Source organism: Schistocerca piceifrons, chromosome 5 (genome assembly GCF_021461385.2).
Source record: "Schistocerca piceifrons isolate TAMUIC-IGC-003096 chromosome 5, iqSchPice1.1, whole genome shotgun sequence".
NCBI lineage: Eukaryota > Metazoa > Arthropoda > Insecta > Orthoptera > Acrididae > Schistocerca > Schistocerca piceifrons.
Genome location: NC_060142.1, coordinates 314087682 through 314104761, shown reverse-complemented (window position 1 = coordinate 314104761; position 17080 = coordinate 314087682). Strand labels below are relative to the sequence as shown.

The 17080-nt window shown below is 39.5% G+C and overlaps 1 protein-coding gene across 3 annotated transcripts in view; it reads left to right on the top strand.

Annotated features, from left to right (window-relative positions):
* Positions 1-16944, top strand: part of LOC124798137 — a 643772-nt gene extending 626828 nt beyond the window's left edge. For all 3 annotated transcript variants that reach the window (XM_047261409.1, XM_047261410.1, XM_047261411.1), the window contains 5 exons: positions 1546-1850; positions 3209-3578; positions 5722-6139; positions 8763-8895; positions 16704-16944. In XM_047261409.1, coding sequence (XP_047117365.1) covers positions 1546-1850; positions 3209-3578; positions 5722-6139; positions 8763-8895; positions 16704-16761 — 1284 coding nt within the window. In that variant the 3' untranslated portion in view covers positions 16762-16944. The remainder of the gene's footprint in view (positions 1-1545; positions 1851-3208; positions 3579-5721; positions 6140-8762; positions 8896-16703) is intronic.
* Positions 16945-17080: the final 136 nt, after the last annotated feature.

Here is a 17080-nt window from a genome sequence, read left to right as displayed (position 1 = left end):
TTAGCTACACCATGGTCTTTGTAAATAACACTTGGATATTGCCAACATAGCAGTTACAACCACCACCACTACCACCACCACCATCACCATCATTATTATTATTCTTGCACTAATCTTGATAAAAGGTGGTGATATTATATTTCACATACTTAATAAGCTCATGGTAAGAGCATGCATAGCTAGGTCATGCTGCAATGCTTGTAACTGTCCTGTTAACTAAGGTACTCTAGTCACAGAAAAAACCACAGTTGTGGCTCCTGGCCTGTTACTGGAATTACCTTCGAATTCTGACAAGGATTAACTTTAAACTCTTAATTTGTAACGAAGCATCAAGAATTAATGACATTCATTTGACATTGACCAAAAATTAGGTATTTATATATTATTGATAAAATTGAGTTTTACACATTCATTCTCTTACCACATATCTGAGCATGGTCTATTGAAGTTGTCTTCTGTTTAGCCAAGCTTTCAGCATTTTACCAATGTAAAATGTGTAACAAATATATTTAAGAGAATTTAGATACCAGAAGTCACTCAGGGCTCTAGCCCAACAGTGACAAATGAAATATGTGAAAAAAACAAAAGTAACAGAAAATTATAACAGAAGACACTCAGAATGCAGAAAAATTCATGAATGTGACCATCTATTCTGCAGAACATTACATTATCCTCTTAATTTAGATGAGTTTTTTTTTTCTTCACAAATATGCATACTGTACTTTTGATACAAGGAATTGAGTTCTATTAACCAAAAGTGTGGTGCACTAACACTTATTAATATAGGGCACCAAAATTTTAATTTTTGGAAAATGGGGTGTCTATGAGTCACAAAAGCTGATGTTGAAAAAGCAAATTTTCACAAAATGATATCATGGATGGATACACAGCTAAATACAACAAACTTTAGCCTAATCCTTTCTTAAACTAGAGTATATACATGACTTCTTCACATTTCTGTGCTTGCTGCACTACCATTCTTTCTGTTCTGTTTTGGGTAAGATGCCTGTAGTTACTAATTAACAGATTACATGCTAATACAGTGGCAATTACAAAAGAAAATAGTGCAAGTGATGGTGAAACTAACAAATCATAATTACTTCTGCCAGATCTGTATGAGAAGCACTAGTTTATAAGTCTGCACCCTTACATATTGGATTTACCCTTCTTAAGTGCAATGAAACATTTCCTGCCTAATGAAGAGAAAGCTGGCAATGGCATACATTTTTGAAATTTTGTACCTTTTTCTTTCTTGCCCCTGCTTTCATGTTACTCACAGACTGGCTAAGTTCAAAAGATACTTGTTTCAGGAATTCAAAAGATGCTGAATTTCTTTCAGAGATATTTATTAGATATTAAATTTTGATGACAAATCTGCTTCTCAATAATAATAACAATAATAATAATAATAAATTGTTATTACAATAACACTGGTGCAGCTTTGATGAAACATGTATTACCAGCACAAGAAAAACAATTCATCAAAAGCATAAAAAAAAGAAAGCTTTGCAAAGGCAATATAAATCATAAGCTATATGTTGGCAGGTGAGTGATTCAGCCAACTCATCCGTGGATGAAGGTTGTTCACTGGCACTCACAGACAGGCAACGACGACGGCAGCGGGCACCCGAAATAGAGAAAACTCCTGACCGCACAAGCCCGACACCACCTCTGCCACCGCCACCTGTACCACCACATGGAGCAGCTGCTGCTGAGACACGTGTTGTGACTCTCATGCGAGACCACCCTGGACAAGGACTGGGCATCTTCATTGCGAAGACACGTGCAGCTCACCGTGCTGCTGCTGGTTATGTTGTGGCACACATTGTGCCTGGTGGGCTTGCACATAGGTATGACAGTGCTCTTTACTAATTTTATTTTATATGAAAATTGGTTACCAAACATTGAATAAGGAATATGCTGAAACCTATCACGTGTGACTACTTTTGAGCAGATATGTCTCACTGGTGATGGAGATAGTAGTAGAGCTTGTTCTATAGCACAGTCACATGGCTGTAAAGTGTGTTTGGGAAACAGGTTAGTTTTCTGTAATCCAGCCCCAAAATTATGTCACTATCCTCCACACAACTTTCAGAGTACATTTTTTTCCAGCCCTATCAAGTTTCATGACAGCCCAATTGGATATTGTACCTAAAAACAAATCATTTCCTTTTCATAAGTTACATCTTTGTGACTACTCTTATTTGAAAACTTGCAATTATTGTTCTCTTACCTCTTCTTCAATGATAGCATCATTGCACTCCACATAAAAAATTGACTGCTATATATATAATCCAGTGCTAAAAGATCCTCTTGACTAAATCGCGAGTCACCCAAGAATGAATCCGTTATATACATGGCTTTTCAAGAAGAATAGGGCATACTCTGTGAGGTGGTTGTCTGGACCATTCTGAAGAGAACATAGCATTCAACCCTATGCTCTATTTTTGCTGAAAAATATGTACAGTAGAGAATAAATTTTTCTACAGTATATCAATGATGTTTCATCTCTGATTTTACTCTTGTAACTACTACTACTTATCTGCTTACAATATCCAGTTGTATCTAAGAGCCTGTCCTAAGAACATTGATACTGCCATGTCAGGGGTTAATTACAATCTTTGTTCAGTATCACAATGGGTGTAAAATATAGACCTTATACTAAACCCAAAGAAGTCACAGGTCATCCTCAAATCACACCAAAAGTTTATTAGAGGACATGCATTTTGTGAAAATGTTCTTTCAATCTTAAATACTTCTTACCCACTTATCATTAAAAAACAAGAAATAGGATGAACACCTAAGTTGGGAAGAACAAACTGTTCTCTCTACTGCCTGAATGTATACCAAAAAAACAAAAATTAGTCTAGTCCTCAGTCCTGTCAGCAGTACCTGGGTGTGGGAGGAAAAAAGCAAGCATTGCAGTGCTTAACAGTATCATTTCACAAGCTGATTCGTCAATTATTTTGAAAACAGCATTAAACTAAAGCACGAATGCAGTAGAACATAATGTGTCCCGAGTGACCAAACTCTTATTTCTTACCCAAAGGCAGACCTATTCCTAACAACAACTTTCATACATTATAAGTGGTAAATTAATTGAATAACAGAATTTACCAATGATCAGCACCCCACCACTAGTGTATGACACAGTTATAGTTTTGTGAAGATGTATTAAGACAAGTATGGTTATTTCTCTATTTCTCAGGGAGGGCAGTCTGCGTATAGGTGATGAAATCGTCAATGTGAATGGACGGCGGCTGAGAGGGCTGAGCATGTCCGGAGCACGTGACGCACTGCGCACGGGCCCACGTCATGTTGACCTGGTTGTTGTGGCACGTGACCCTGAAGCAGCACTAGCACTTGTTGGCACAGCACACAATGCAGATGCTGATCCTGAAACAGAAGCAGATGCTGAGTGTGAGCAGCGAATGCAGCAGCAGCAATCAACAGTGGGGCGGGGTCGCAGTATGCGTGAGACATGTGTCGACTATGAAAATGTGGTGCTCACTACAGTGGGTGGCCAGTCACGACTGATATCTGTTGGCACTGGCAGTGAGGATACTCTTGTTGCAGAGGTAAGCTTCATCAGCTCAGTAAACTGTTTGTACAATTCCTGAGTACATAAGACTGAGTTCACACTAGTTGCATTTATCTGTGATCAATTTATTGAATATCAAATTCTACACTGAACATGCAGTTAACACCCAGTTTCACCATAATATACTGTAGATCCCTCCAGCAAACAAACAAAAAAACAGTACCCAGAAAACTATTTTGAACACCACAGTGCTTTACTGATCATGGTCCTGTTGGAGGTGGTATGCTGTTGCCTTTCTCTGACTACTGAACTGACTGGCCCAGCCAGTTATAGAGCAACCTCCAGTTTAACATGTATTCTGAACCTCAGTGAATCTCAGCATCTTTTACATTGGCAAACATTGCCAGAGGTGAAAGGGTGATAAAATGCTAAGGTTGACCAGGGATCAAACCCGAGTCTGTTGGATTTATAGTCTGGTACTTTATCACTGAGCCACCAAAACTGTATCCAGTGGGTGGGAAAAAGGACAGGTCACACCCATCTATGAGAAGGGTAGTAAATTTCATTGACATACATTTTCTGTAAGAACTTCAAAAAGATTCTGGGCTCTAAGGCAATGAGGCATCTGAAACAGAATGATGTTCTCCATATCAACCAGCATGGATTCCGAAACATTGGTCATGTGAAATCCAACTCACCTTTCTCACATGCCACTCCAAAAGCCTTGGATCAAGGCAGTCTTGACTCCTGGCATGCAGTTGACTCTATTCTGTACCAACAATTGAAAACAAAAATACAATCATCTGAGGTATGAAAGGAAGTTTGTAACTGGGTTGAGTAATCCTTGGATGAGAGGACACACAATGCTATCTTGCATTGAGAGTCACTTACAGAAGCAGAAATAACTTTAGGTGTGTCCCAGAAGTTTGTGCTGGGACCCTTACTATTCATGTTGTATATTAATAACTTGCAGACAATATTAATATTAACCTCAGAATTTTTGCAGATTATGCAATTATTTATAATGAAGGACTATTTGAAAAACAGCTGCACAAAATATTCCAGCAGATCCTGATAAGATTTCAGAGTGATGCAAAGATTACAAACATGCTTTAATTGTACAGAAATTTAAAACTATGCACTTCATAAAATGCAAAAAAGTAGTATTTTTATGACTTCAATATGAATGAACAATACTTGGAATCAGTCAAATCACATAAATACTTAAATGTAATAGTTTGTGGGTATATCAAATGGAATGGATTTTGGTTCACTGGTAGGATACTGGGAAAATATAGTCAATCTACAAAGGTATCAGCTTGCATAACACTTGTGCATTCCACATTAGAATATTGTTTGAGTTTATAGGGCCCAAACCAAATGGGAGTAACAGGTAATATAAAGAATGGCTGCGTGAAAGGTCTCCGAATTGTTTGAACCACAGCACAGTGCCACAGAAATGTTGAAAAAAGCCAAGTTGGCAGATGCCACCTGGTGAAAGCTTAAAAAGAGTTCATAAACCATTAATCAGTGAGGAATTTGAGAATATACTTCAGCCCCCTTACGTTTTGCTACCATAGGAACCTCGGACACAAGATTAATTACAGCATGCACAGTGGCAGTTAAACAACCATTTCTCCTCATTTCTCCTGCACTCCATATGCAAATGGAACAGGAAGAAACCCTAGTATGTGGTACCCTCTGCCATGCACAACACAGTGGTGCAGAATACATATGTAGATGTAGGTTGCTATAGAGTTACAGACATGTGCTGTGGCCTTACAGCTTCATATAATGAAACACTTCATACTGTTGGTCATGCTGATGTTCTTTGTTAATTCATATAAGTGTGTGAGCTGGTTTTATACACGAAGTTTTAAACTTCCAAATTCCTAAAAATCTACATATTGTGATTGCTAGAATCTTTTATAAGTGATTCCAATAAAACAACAATTCTTCCAAAGTTGGAACATCTAGTTCTAGAACATATGAAAGTAATTGAGATTGTGGAAAGTGTTTTGTTGCCTCTCAGACATAAATACTGAACTAAAAGCAGGTTTTTTTTTTACGCTCCCCACTTCCTGTTATTCTTTTTTTTTTTTCTCTCTCCATCATGCAGTGCACAACTGTTTGAAATTTTTGCAGCTTCCATATTTCTGACCAATTTAAATGCTTTGCAGGTGGAAAACGATGGTATCAGTTCTCCAGATTTGTCATTGCCATCCCAACCTTCATCTCAGCTTCAGGAAGAACAGCAGCGTAGACAAAGCAGAGAGGAGGAAGAAGGAGAGCATGTGACACATTTCCAAAAGCACAGTGCAAGTGGACGACGTGACAGAGACAGACTTCGGGCTGCTTGTCGAAGCCACGGCACACTGCTAGACGATTCGCCACCTTCCAACTTCTGCACGCTACCACGCCGGCCTCGCTCTACACTTGCCACATTCCATACAATAATTTTCCAGAAGGGGCCAGGGAAGAAAAGTCTTGGTTTCACTATTGTAGGTGGCCGTGATTCCCCACGTGGTGCAATTGGCATCTTTGTTAAGAGCATTTTGGAAGGTGGCCAGGCTGCTGATGATGGCAGGTTACATGCAGGTTAGTTCATATGCTTAAAGAGCATAAAAATGTTTGCTTTGATAAAAATTCTAGTATCTGTAATATAAAATGAAGTATTTGACAGAGGGTTGAGGCTATAACTCAGATTCTCTTTCTGCTCCATTCAGCTAAATGTTAACCACCTTTACACTATCTGAAGTTCACATGCTATTATATCGCCAACTTAAGTTTTAAGAAATACTAGAAAATAAATGATCGGTATGACAGTAGGTAAGAATTTGCTTCTACTCTCTGAAGTATATCAGTTTTCGTGACTCACTTGAACAAATTACATACTAACAGAAGTGATTCCGCTGCATAAATAGTTCCCAGTTTTACGGTAGAGATTAAAAAAATATCAAGCAAGCCTAAGTGAATGAACTTTCAACCACCTAAATTTACAGGAGCTGGTGTTGGGGATGAAGTGTGGAGCAGATGGCACACTACAAGAAACAAAGAATATATACACTGAAGCACCAAAGAAACTGGTATAGGCATGCGTATTCAAATACAGAGACATGTAAACAGGCAGAATACTGTGCTGCAGTCGGCAACACATATATAAGACAACACATGCCTGGCACAGTTGTTAGATCAATTACCACTGCTACAATGGCAACTTATCAAGATTTAAGGAATCTGAAAGTGGTGTTACAGTTGGAACATGAGGGATGGGGCACAGCATCACAGAGGTAATGATGAAGTGGGGATTTTCACCTACGACCATTTCACGAGAGAACCGTGAATATCAGGAATGCGGCTGAAAAAGATCCTGCAAGAGCGGGACCAACAATGACTGAAGAGGATCGTTCAATGGGACAGAAGTGCAACCCTTCTGGAAATAGCTGCAGATTTCAATGCTGGGCCATCAACAAATGTCAGCGTGCGAACCATTCAACGAAACATCATCGATTTGGGCTTTCAGAGCTGAAGGCCCACTCGTGACCCTTGATGACTGCATGACACCAAGCTTTACACCTCACCTGGGCCCGTCGGCCCCGACATTGAGCTGTTGATGACTGGAAACACGTTGCCTGGTAGGACGAGTCTCATTTCAAATTGTATCAAGTGGGTGAATGTGTATGGGTATGGAGACAACCTCATGAATCCATGGACCCTGCGCATCAGCAGGGGACTGTTCAAGCTGGTGGAGGCTCTTTAATGGTATGGGGGGTGTGCAGTTGAAGAGATGTGGGACCCCTGATACATCAAGATACGGGCTTTGGCAATTCCAGCAGGACAATGCGACACCCCTCACATTCATAATTGCTACAGAGTGGCTCCAGGAACACTCTTCCGAGTTTAAATACTTCTGCTGGCCACCAGACTCCTCAGACATGAACATTATTGAGCATATCTGGAATGCCTTGCAACATCTTATTCAGAAAAGATTTCCACCCTCTTGTACTCTTACAGATTTATCGACAGACGTGTAGGATTCATGGTGTCATTTCCCTCCAGCAGTACTTCTGACATTATTTGAGTCTATTCTATGTTGTGTTGTAGTACTTATGCATGCTTGTGGGGGCACTACATGATATTAGGCAGGTGTATCAGTTTCTTTGGCTCTTCAGTGTATAAACAAACATTGAAACAACATCTGCACATTTAGTAAGCAGCTTCAAGAAAAGTGATCCTCGACAGTATACATAAGCGTTAGTATTGCCATTTTCCAGAGAGCAAAAAGAAGGCACTTCATGAGCGTGTTGGAGGAAATGGAAATCTACACACATCTGGCAAAAAATCTGGACACCATCTAAATGAACAAACAAAACTTAGAAATAAAAAATTATTAAGAAGTTTGACAAAATACTTTCCGTAATTGATAATTCAGAACAGGAGACAATATCAATGTCACATTATAAACTGATTTTCTTTAAAGATATAAACTTAATAGCAAACCACATCTCTCACACACAAATTGATAATGTAATAACCGTGCTAAAATACAACAAAATGAAAGTGTTCATACTTGAAAAATTACATTTAATGTCATGCAACATAAATAAAAAATATTGCTTGTAACTAGTAGCAGTAAATAAAATAGGAAAAGCAGTTCCGATAGATTACTATTACAATTTTACACATTTCATACAAAAACTTCACTGTGTTGTACTGAGCAGCATGCTCTGCCACTGGATGGACAAACAAATGAAAGACAACTTTCTAACCATGTGCAAGAGCAAATTTTGATACCCAGTGGCATGGAGAGGCTGCTGCTCAGTACAACACAGCCACCTTCAGTGACTATTTTACAACTTGTGTCACCTGGGTTCTGTTTCTCTCTCTGATACCTCCCCTCTCCATTCCCCTTCATACCAGTTCTTGAATTGTGTAGGTAGGAACTACCTTAACAAATCCTATGACCATGCAATCCCCCCTACCATACCAGTCTCCCTCTCTCTGTCTCCAATTTATACATTTATGGACTCTCATTCATGTTGTTCCCTCAGCAATCTATCTCCATCTTTCCACCAACATCCACTCCATTGTATCCCCCACGGGCAATGCTTTCTACTCCTGCTTACATACAGTATGTATTCAGTTTTAGGTAAACCCTTATTTTATAATTATAGCCATTGTGGACAAGATTTTATTTGAAAAATTAATTGTTTTCCAACAGGTGATGAAGTTCTTGCTGTTAATGGACAAGTGTGTCATGATCTCACACATTCCGAGGCAGTAGCACTTTTCAAAAAAATCAAGACTGGGACAGTTGCACTGCACATCTGCAGGAGGGTTCGCACAAAAGAAATGTAAGTAAGATTGTATGTGGAGTATGTATCCTTCGGTTTTATTTCTAAGATTACATTACTTGTGACAATGGAACCACACACACACACACACACACACTATGTGATCAGGAGTATCTGGACACCCCTAATAACGTACATTTTCATATTAGGTGCATTGTGCTGCCACCTACTGCCAGGTACTCCATATCAGCGACCACAGTAGTCAATAGACAGTGTGAGAGAGCAGAATGGGACGCTCCACAGAACTCATGGGCTTCGAATGCGGTCAGGTGATATGGTGTCACTTGTGTTGTATGTCTGTGCACAAGATTTCCACACTCCTAAACACCCCTAGGTCCTCAGTTTCCGATGTGATAGTGAAGTGGAAACCTGAAGGGACCTGTACAGCACAAAAGTGTACAGGCCGACCTCGTCTGTTGACTGACGGAGACCGCCGACAGTTGAAGAGGCTCGTAATGTGTAATAGTCAGACATCTATTAGACCATCACACAAGAACTCCAAACTGCATCAGCATCCACTGCAAGTACTATGACAATTAGGCGGGAGGTGAGAAAACTTGGATTCCATGGTTGAGCAGCTGTTCATAAGCCACACATCACACTGGTAAATGCCAAACGACACCTTGCTTGGTGTATCTGGACACCAACATTGGATGATTGAACAGTGGAAAAACATTGTGTGGAGGGACGAATCATGGTACACAATGTGGCGATCTGATGGCAGGGTGTGGGTATGCCGAATGCCCGGTGAACATATCTGCCAGCATGTGTAGTGCCAACTGTAAAATTCAGAGGCGGTGGTGTTATGATGTGGTTATGTTTTTCACGCAGGGGACTTGCACCATAATATAAACACCTTGTTGTTCTGTGTGGCAGTATCACAGCACAGGTGTACATTGATGTTTTAAGCACCTTCTTGCTTCCCACTGTTGAAGAGCAATTATATTTCTCCGCTGATGTGCCACTCTACAAAAATGCTATGTTGTTATTTTCCATTTATTTGTTAATAGAATCCTCCTGTTATTTCAAAGATACAGTTCATGATATCAATATCTCACTGTGTGACATGGAGCCCGATTTATAACAACTGGATAACTTTTCAAGAACACTCGTGAACCAGTCTTCATAGTGTAACATTCATCTTACAATGTTAATTTGCACCACCTTTTTGCCCAATAAAACATAAGCCATCATTTTGCAGAAACCAGTTTTCTTCCCAGTGTGGACATAATAATTTTCTTTCCAGCCATTCCACTCTTGAACTCTTCCTCTGTTATAGTTATATACATTTTCTATCTTGACCATCCAACTTCCTGGAATGGTTCCTGCCAAACCAAGTCTCAACAACACAACAAATAGTCCATCCAATATTTTATTTAATTGTATCAGAAGTATAAAGCACGGCATATAACAACAAACAATGATTGAAATTTGTAAAACAAAATTTGTAAAACACCGAACTTAAGTAAACAAAGAAGTAATATGTAAAATTATAGGACTAAGAAGTTTTGCACTAAAAGCTGTCCATGTCTAGTACATAGCTCCCACTTTATTAAGTGCTCTTGTCCACAGTGATATAGCACCAGTTCATCTGATATCCCCATCTGTTCATGTTGCTTCTGGTTCTTGCAACTCTGGAACATAGCCTGTTCAGAGATCTCCCTATGTTCCATTCCTCTGTGTGACCCGGGGAACATTGTTCCCATGGTATGAAGGCATGCTGGAAAGTAATGCATATGAATTTTTCATGTGAAAACCCTTAAAGGTTATTAAACAAAACAAATGATGATAATATTCTACACATTTATTCCTAATGTCTACAGGTCTGCAACTCTCTGCCACTAGAGGCCTCCGAATGGTAGCATGTAATGTGATGTGATGTGTAACATAACTACGTCGGTGCGTAAGAAAGAGTGTGCTGTAACTGAGTTTCGAATTCAAAGAGTTTGTCCACACATGGACCACCAGCTCCTCCAGCATAAAAGTGCCAGACCACACAAGTGCTGTGAGATCTGCAACAATCCTATACCTTGCGCTCACAGTCATTGACCGTCCTCCATACAATCCTGACTTGGCCCCATCCAATTTTCATCTGCTTCCAAAACTTAAAGAATACCTTTGAAGACTTGACTTTGATAGGGATGAAGCAATGCAAGCAGAGGTGAGGTTGCAGATCTGTCAACAAATTCAAACATTCTACAATGACAGTATCAAGAAAAACTGGTTTCTTATTGGGAGAAATGTATTCGTCACCAGAGTGACTATGTTGACAAGTAAATATGTGGACATGAATAATAAAGATGCAGAAGGTTAATAAAATTTGTTTTAAATAAAAAGTTTTAAGAGTTTTTACATAAAAAAATTTGGAGGCATTACTTTTGAGTGTGCCCTTGTACATACTCATATCGGAGATGGACAGTTTTTCCTTGCCATGTTCCTTCTCGAATTTGTTGTGGTGTATTAGTGAGATTTTCTGTTGTGTACAAGGAACTCCTCAATATAAGATGGTGGCAGGCTGGCTGATATCCAACAAGTAGGTAACAGTACATGTACATGTAGTTTCTCCATTTTGGCTGCCACTTCATGTCTGATGCTAGGGGGCATCATACCAACTAGGTAGTACAGCTTGTTAGTCAGTGCTGGTCTCAAACAGCTTACAATGATGTGGCATTATTCACTGAGCAGTATGTCCACTTGCTTGGCATGGCTGGTGTTATAGGAAGAACAAACACACTGTATGGAATGTAGTACCTTATAGAGCAACATGTAAGATACAGGATGTGTATAGCGCTGAACACACTGACTGAACAACAATAATACAATGTAAAGAATAGGCCGAGCACTCGTTTGCAATCACTTTAATACTGCTGTTTCTTTAGCAGCTCACCAGGAGGCTGACCCAAGTGGGCTCTGTAAGCAGGCCTGTGAAATGTATGGACACCCACACTGAAATCGAGTGCGTTGTGAGTGAAGGTATATGAACTGCTGTTATATGACCCAAGACAAGTGTACTCTGTAGCCCAAGTCTTAAGCTGTAGTCCTTACTATCCTGGGCTGTGCACCCCAAGTAGTGCCTGCTAATTTGCTCACAGTGAGGTTTCTAGAGGCTGCTTTGTTTTATGTTCATGCAACATTTCCTGTGAGTGAGTCCTCTATCTAATGTGACACACGAGAGAACTCTCCTTGCAGAATGTACTACGTTCAGCCATCTGTTGGGCAATGGCTGCGCTGGCTAATTTTCTCAAACAAGTAGCATCAAAGTCAGTAGGCATCCAGTATTTTACAAGGCCCTTACTTCTCCCAAGTCCTTATCTCACTTTCCAACTACTCAGTTATTTTCCATTTTCATACACTTTCTATGGAATTTTTTTTTATATAAGGCATAATTTCTGAACAAAATGCTAAGAAGTTATTTCACTCATATTAGTACAGTGTTCAACATCAGTTATCAAATTTGCCAATTTGGCTGTTACTGTAGGAAGCTGATTTTCTACCTAGAAGTTGCAGGTTATCATTCTTGTAATCCGTTGTTCAAATTTATTCATTTCAGACTTCTGTTGTCTGCCAGAACTCTTGTTTGAAAATGAAATATGGATAGATAAAAAAAATCTATTCACCAAGAGGTGAAGACATGCGAGCTTCTGGAGACAGTGGCTCCTCTTTCCTGGCAGAAGGGTTGAAGAAAGGAAGGGGATGAGGGAAAGGATTGTTGAGACTTTAGGAAATGTGGAGAGCTATGGAAAAGTCGCCAGAGCTCCGGGTCAGGGAAGACCTACTGAATGCGATGACAGACTGTTTGTGCCTGCTCTGGATAAGATTTGAAAATCTATGAGCTTACAGTTAAAAGATAGGGTAACAAGCAAGAGACAGATCATGGGGAAAAAAAATCATCATACACGAGTAAATAAGGGTGGAAAGTTGTAATGCCAGTTCCCTTTGGTCAAGTTTTGAGAAGGTGGTGTCAGGAGACAGAACAGAATCCATATCACATGTTGGTGAAACATGCACCACTGTCATGACTATCACATTCTAGAGTGTACTCTCCAATGGGACATTGTGTATTACCAGTACACCCTCAGACTATGCCCATTCATTCTCATAACACGGTGGTAGTAGAAGACTGAACAGTGTTTACAAAACAGCTGGTACACAACATGGGTTGTTTCACAAGTGGCCTCTCCCTTTGACACTAGTTTTACCACTTACTGGGCTGGTGCTGGTGATAGTAGGAAGGTGCATAGGGCAATAATCTTTACAGTGGGGAAGATCAGAGAGGTAGGAGCCATAGGGTAGAGAAATAGGGGCAGAAGGAGCAAAGTATTGCAGAGATTGGGGGGGGGGGGGGGGGGCAGAAAAGAGCTACTCTGGTGGTGGTTGTGGTGGTGGGCAAAATGTCAGAGACAATGGATGTCATTTCTGGGCATGATTTTAGTATGGCATAACCATCACAAAGTAACCAATTAATACATTCAAGACTAGGATAGTAGTGAGTGACAAAGAGGTATGCTCATAAGTTGTTTCTTGGAGACAGAGCTGACCCTCAGTGAGGATGAGGGCAACATCAAGAAATGTAGTACAAGATTTGGAATAGGACCTTGTAAAATTTCATTGGGAGAATGAATTTAGAGAACCCAAAAAATTCATCTGATCGCCCTCACAACGAGTCCATATGGCAAAGTTGTCATCAATGTATCTGAACCAAATCAGGGGCTGAAGACATATGGCGCCCAGGAGGGAGTCGTCATGGTTCCCATGGCTGTGCTACTGATCTGTTTGTATGTATATCCCTCAAAGATAAAGTAGTTGTTTCATAAGTATAAAGTTGATTATGGTGAGCAGGAAGGACGTCATAGGTTTGCAATCAGATGGGCACTGTTTGAGGTAATGTTCAGCAGTAGGCCGAGCATATACATGGTCAACGCTGGTATAGAAGGAGGTGGTGTCAGTGGTGATGGGCACTCATTTCAGATGATGCAGCAAAATAATTGGTGTCTCCAGTATACGAAGTTAGTCTTTGTACTATAGTTTGCAGGTGTTTATCAACAGATATTCAGTGGGTGCATTGAAATCAGCAACTACAGAATGGCCAGGGTGACTGGGTTTGTGGAAGAAGGTAGAAGGTGGGAGACCATGGTTTGGATAGGGAAAGGAGTTCTATGGATTGAGGTGTTAGTCCTTCTGAGAAACCTGAGCTTTAAGGGGACCGTAGGTCAATTTGTACTATAGGGATGGGATTTTGATGCCAGATGCTGTCTTGCAGAAATGCCAGGAAGCTGGCATTCACCCTCGCTTAATACTTCCATAGGTCAAGTACCACAGCCATAGATTCCTTGTTCACCAGGAGGATAATGATGGAGTTATCAATTGTCAGAGAACAAAGAACCTAGAATTCTGCAGAGGACAGGTTAGGGACCCGAGAAAGGGTGGTGAAGCAAGGATGTATATTAGGAATTCTTGGAAAGCTTGTGATTTTGAGGTAGTGGTGGTGAATCAAGCTGGTGTCTTGGTTGGAACTTTTCAAGGCAGGGTTTAATATCAGATTCGCTGTTGGAAAATGTTTTGGGGTCGGGTTGTGAAGTGCTATTTCCAGTTGACATTACATGTGAAGGAAAGTAGGTCCTTCACCAGAGCAGCATGATAAATGCAGGTTTAGGGCTGAAAGTGAGATCCTTGGATAACACAGATAATTCAGGAAGTGCTGGGAGGCAGTAGTGAAAGCTGGGAGATGTTAAGAAGGTTGGGCAAGCAACATTTGTACAAGAGGAATGATGGTTGATGACATTTGGGAGCTGAAGTGGGGCAGCTATGGAGATACCAATGTTAAGGTAGTTTAGTAGAAGGTAGGATAGCTTTTTAATGTGAAGTCTGACCTGTTGTCACAGTTTGTAGTCGCTTGGCACATTATACCACCTGAGGAAATGTGACAGGTTGATAACTGCAGGATTTTATAAAAGGAGAGACGTCTAATGGAGTCGGCATATACGTCAAAGAGTAACCTGGCACGTGTAAAACTGTAAAATGAGCTGGTGAAAAAATGAGATTACACCTAGAAGGGATAGGCGGGTTTCACAAAACAGAATGTGGGACCTTAATTTAGGCAGAACATGGTTTGAAGTGGTAAAAAAGAATCAGGCAGGGAAGGGGGGGGGGGGGGGGGGTAGAGGAGAATAGAAAGAAGACTGGCAGAAAAAAGATCAGAAAAACTGAAAAAAAAATGTAAAAATTTCTATGGTAAGAGCTAAGGAAGAGTAATGATTGGGCAAAAAGAGGCAAGAGTTTCTCATGAGAAAACTATAAAAAGGATAGGAAATAATTACAACAATAAATCATGACTGAGAGTGTTTCTTAAAAGGATGTGAAAATGACAGCCTTCAAGACAGAGCAAACAGGTAGGGAAAGTAATTGGAAAAAATGTATTTACTATATTTGGAGATTAAATATTGCAGGAGAACTCTTTCTATGTGCAATAAGACTAAGTTCTTTAATATTCTCTTGAAATTCATTTCACCATACTATCGCTAACACCGCAACATTCAACAGTTCTCTTAACTGGCTGATGTACGAAGCAGCATGCACGCTGTTCTTTTTACTCCCAAAGTACACATGTGCTCTGATCTCTGTAGACCGTTTACATTTTGGTTAATGATATGTGGTTTCACAGAAGTGTAAGGCAACTAACTGCCTCACCAAAGTACACATATAACAAACACCAGTATAACTGTTATTTGTCTGATGAGAAATCCCTGAGCAAGTACTGCCAAGCTTGCATTCCACTTTTCAGCTTGTTCACACATTTCACCAGGAAGCAAATTGCAGCATTCTACACCCACAATTACAACGGCAAAACGACTAACTTTGAAGGAACAAAATATGCCAGTAAAAAGACAAAGTTTACATCCATAAACAACACACAGGATATTGCTAATGACAATATGGTGTAGTAGCTCTGGCTTTTGAAAGGTTATAGCTTTCAAAAAAGTCAGAGAAAGAACAGCTCCATGCAAATATTTACAAATATGTAACCCCTTCCAACCAAAATACAACATTGCTATAGAAAATTATTGGAGACACTTTCACAATAGTGAAGAGATGCACCAATGTTTGTCATATGACGGAGACACAACAGGCACTCAAAGCCAGAGGCTAATTATTATCAAATAAGTTTCAGCACCACAGTATTCTTATTGGCAGGACCCTACAGTGGGAGGTATATCCCCATAAACAACTTGTAAAGTGGCCTGTGCAATCACTAATAAAGTTCTATATTTTTATGTGGAACCCCAATAATGGTACAGATTTATATTTTTCATACCTTCATATCATTTACAGAAATGAGGCACATAATTGTAAGAAAAAATGGTAAATAAATCTAAGAGTGAATCCAACACATTTGTATTTTTTTCCTAATAGTGTTGCGAAGAGTTTGAACAGAGTTTCTTATCAGAAAGTAATTGAACTTGTGTAATCTTTTTTATGCAGATTATTTGCTGCACAGAAGCTTGCATTAATTATTGCAAATCAAAAAATGGATATAAATTAACTTATATGAAAGTGAGTTTCCTAAGAGGCCAGACTTGCAATAATTTGGCATCATCAACCTAGAAAAAAAGACTTCCAAATCAACATCATATTTGTTAGGATGGATGGACAGCTTACAATATCTTTGAAACTGATAATATCATGTGACTGTTCCACATAAATTATCAACTTGTTGATAATTGATTTGAATTTTACTATCAATCTGAGTTGTTGTAGTTATTATTATTCAGATATTTTCATTATTTGCTTCAATGCTACTTTATTTTCAGGTCGACCAAGGCAAAATCATGTACTGACCTAGTGCAGACAGCAGGATCAGGAGAATGATTGTACTATACAAGAGAATCAGAGTTACCAGGGAAGACAGTCTTATCTAATGGCAGAACTTACTGATCTCCCCACTAATGTTGAGCTGACAATCAGTCTCATCTCCTTTCCGAAGACTTTGTTATTGTTTTAATGTAATATATGTTCATGTGTACAATAAATGTGTAATACAATATGAAACTATGTCATTTTTCAATTGCGAAACAAAAGCTTTATTAATATTTACCCTGTTGTTCACCCACATCACCATATGGCAAATTTAGCTAATGTCTCCTCGTTGATGCTACTTACCAAAATAAAAATTATAAACTACTTAAAG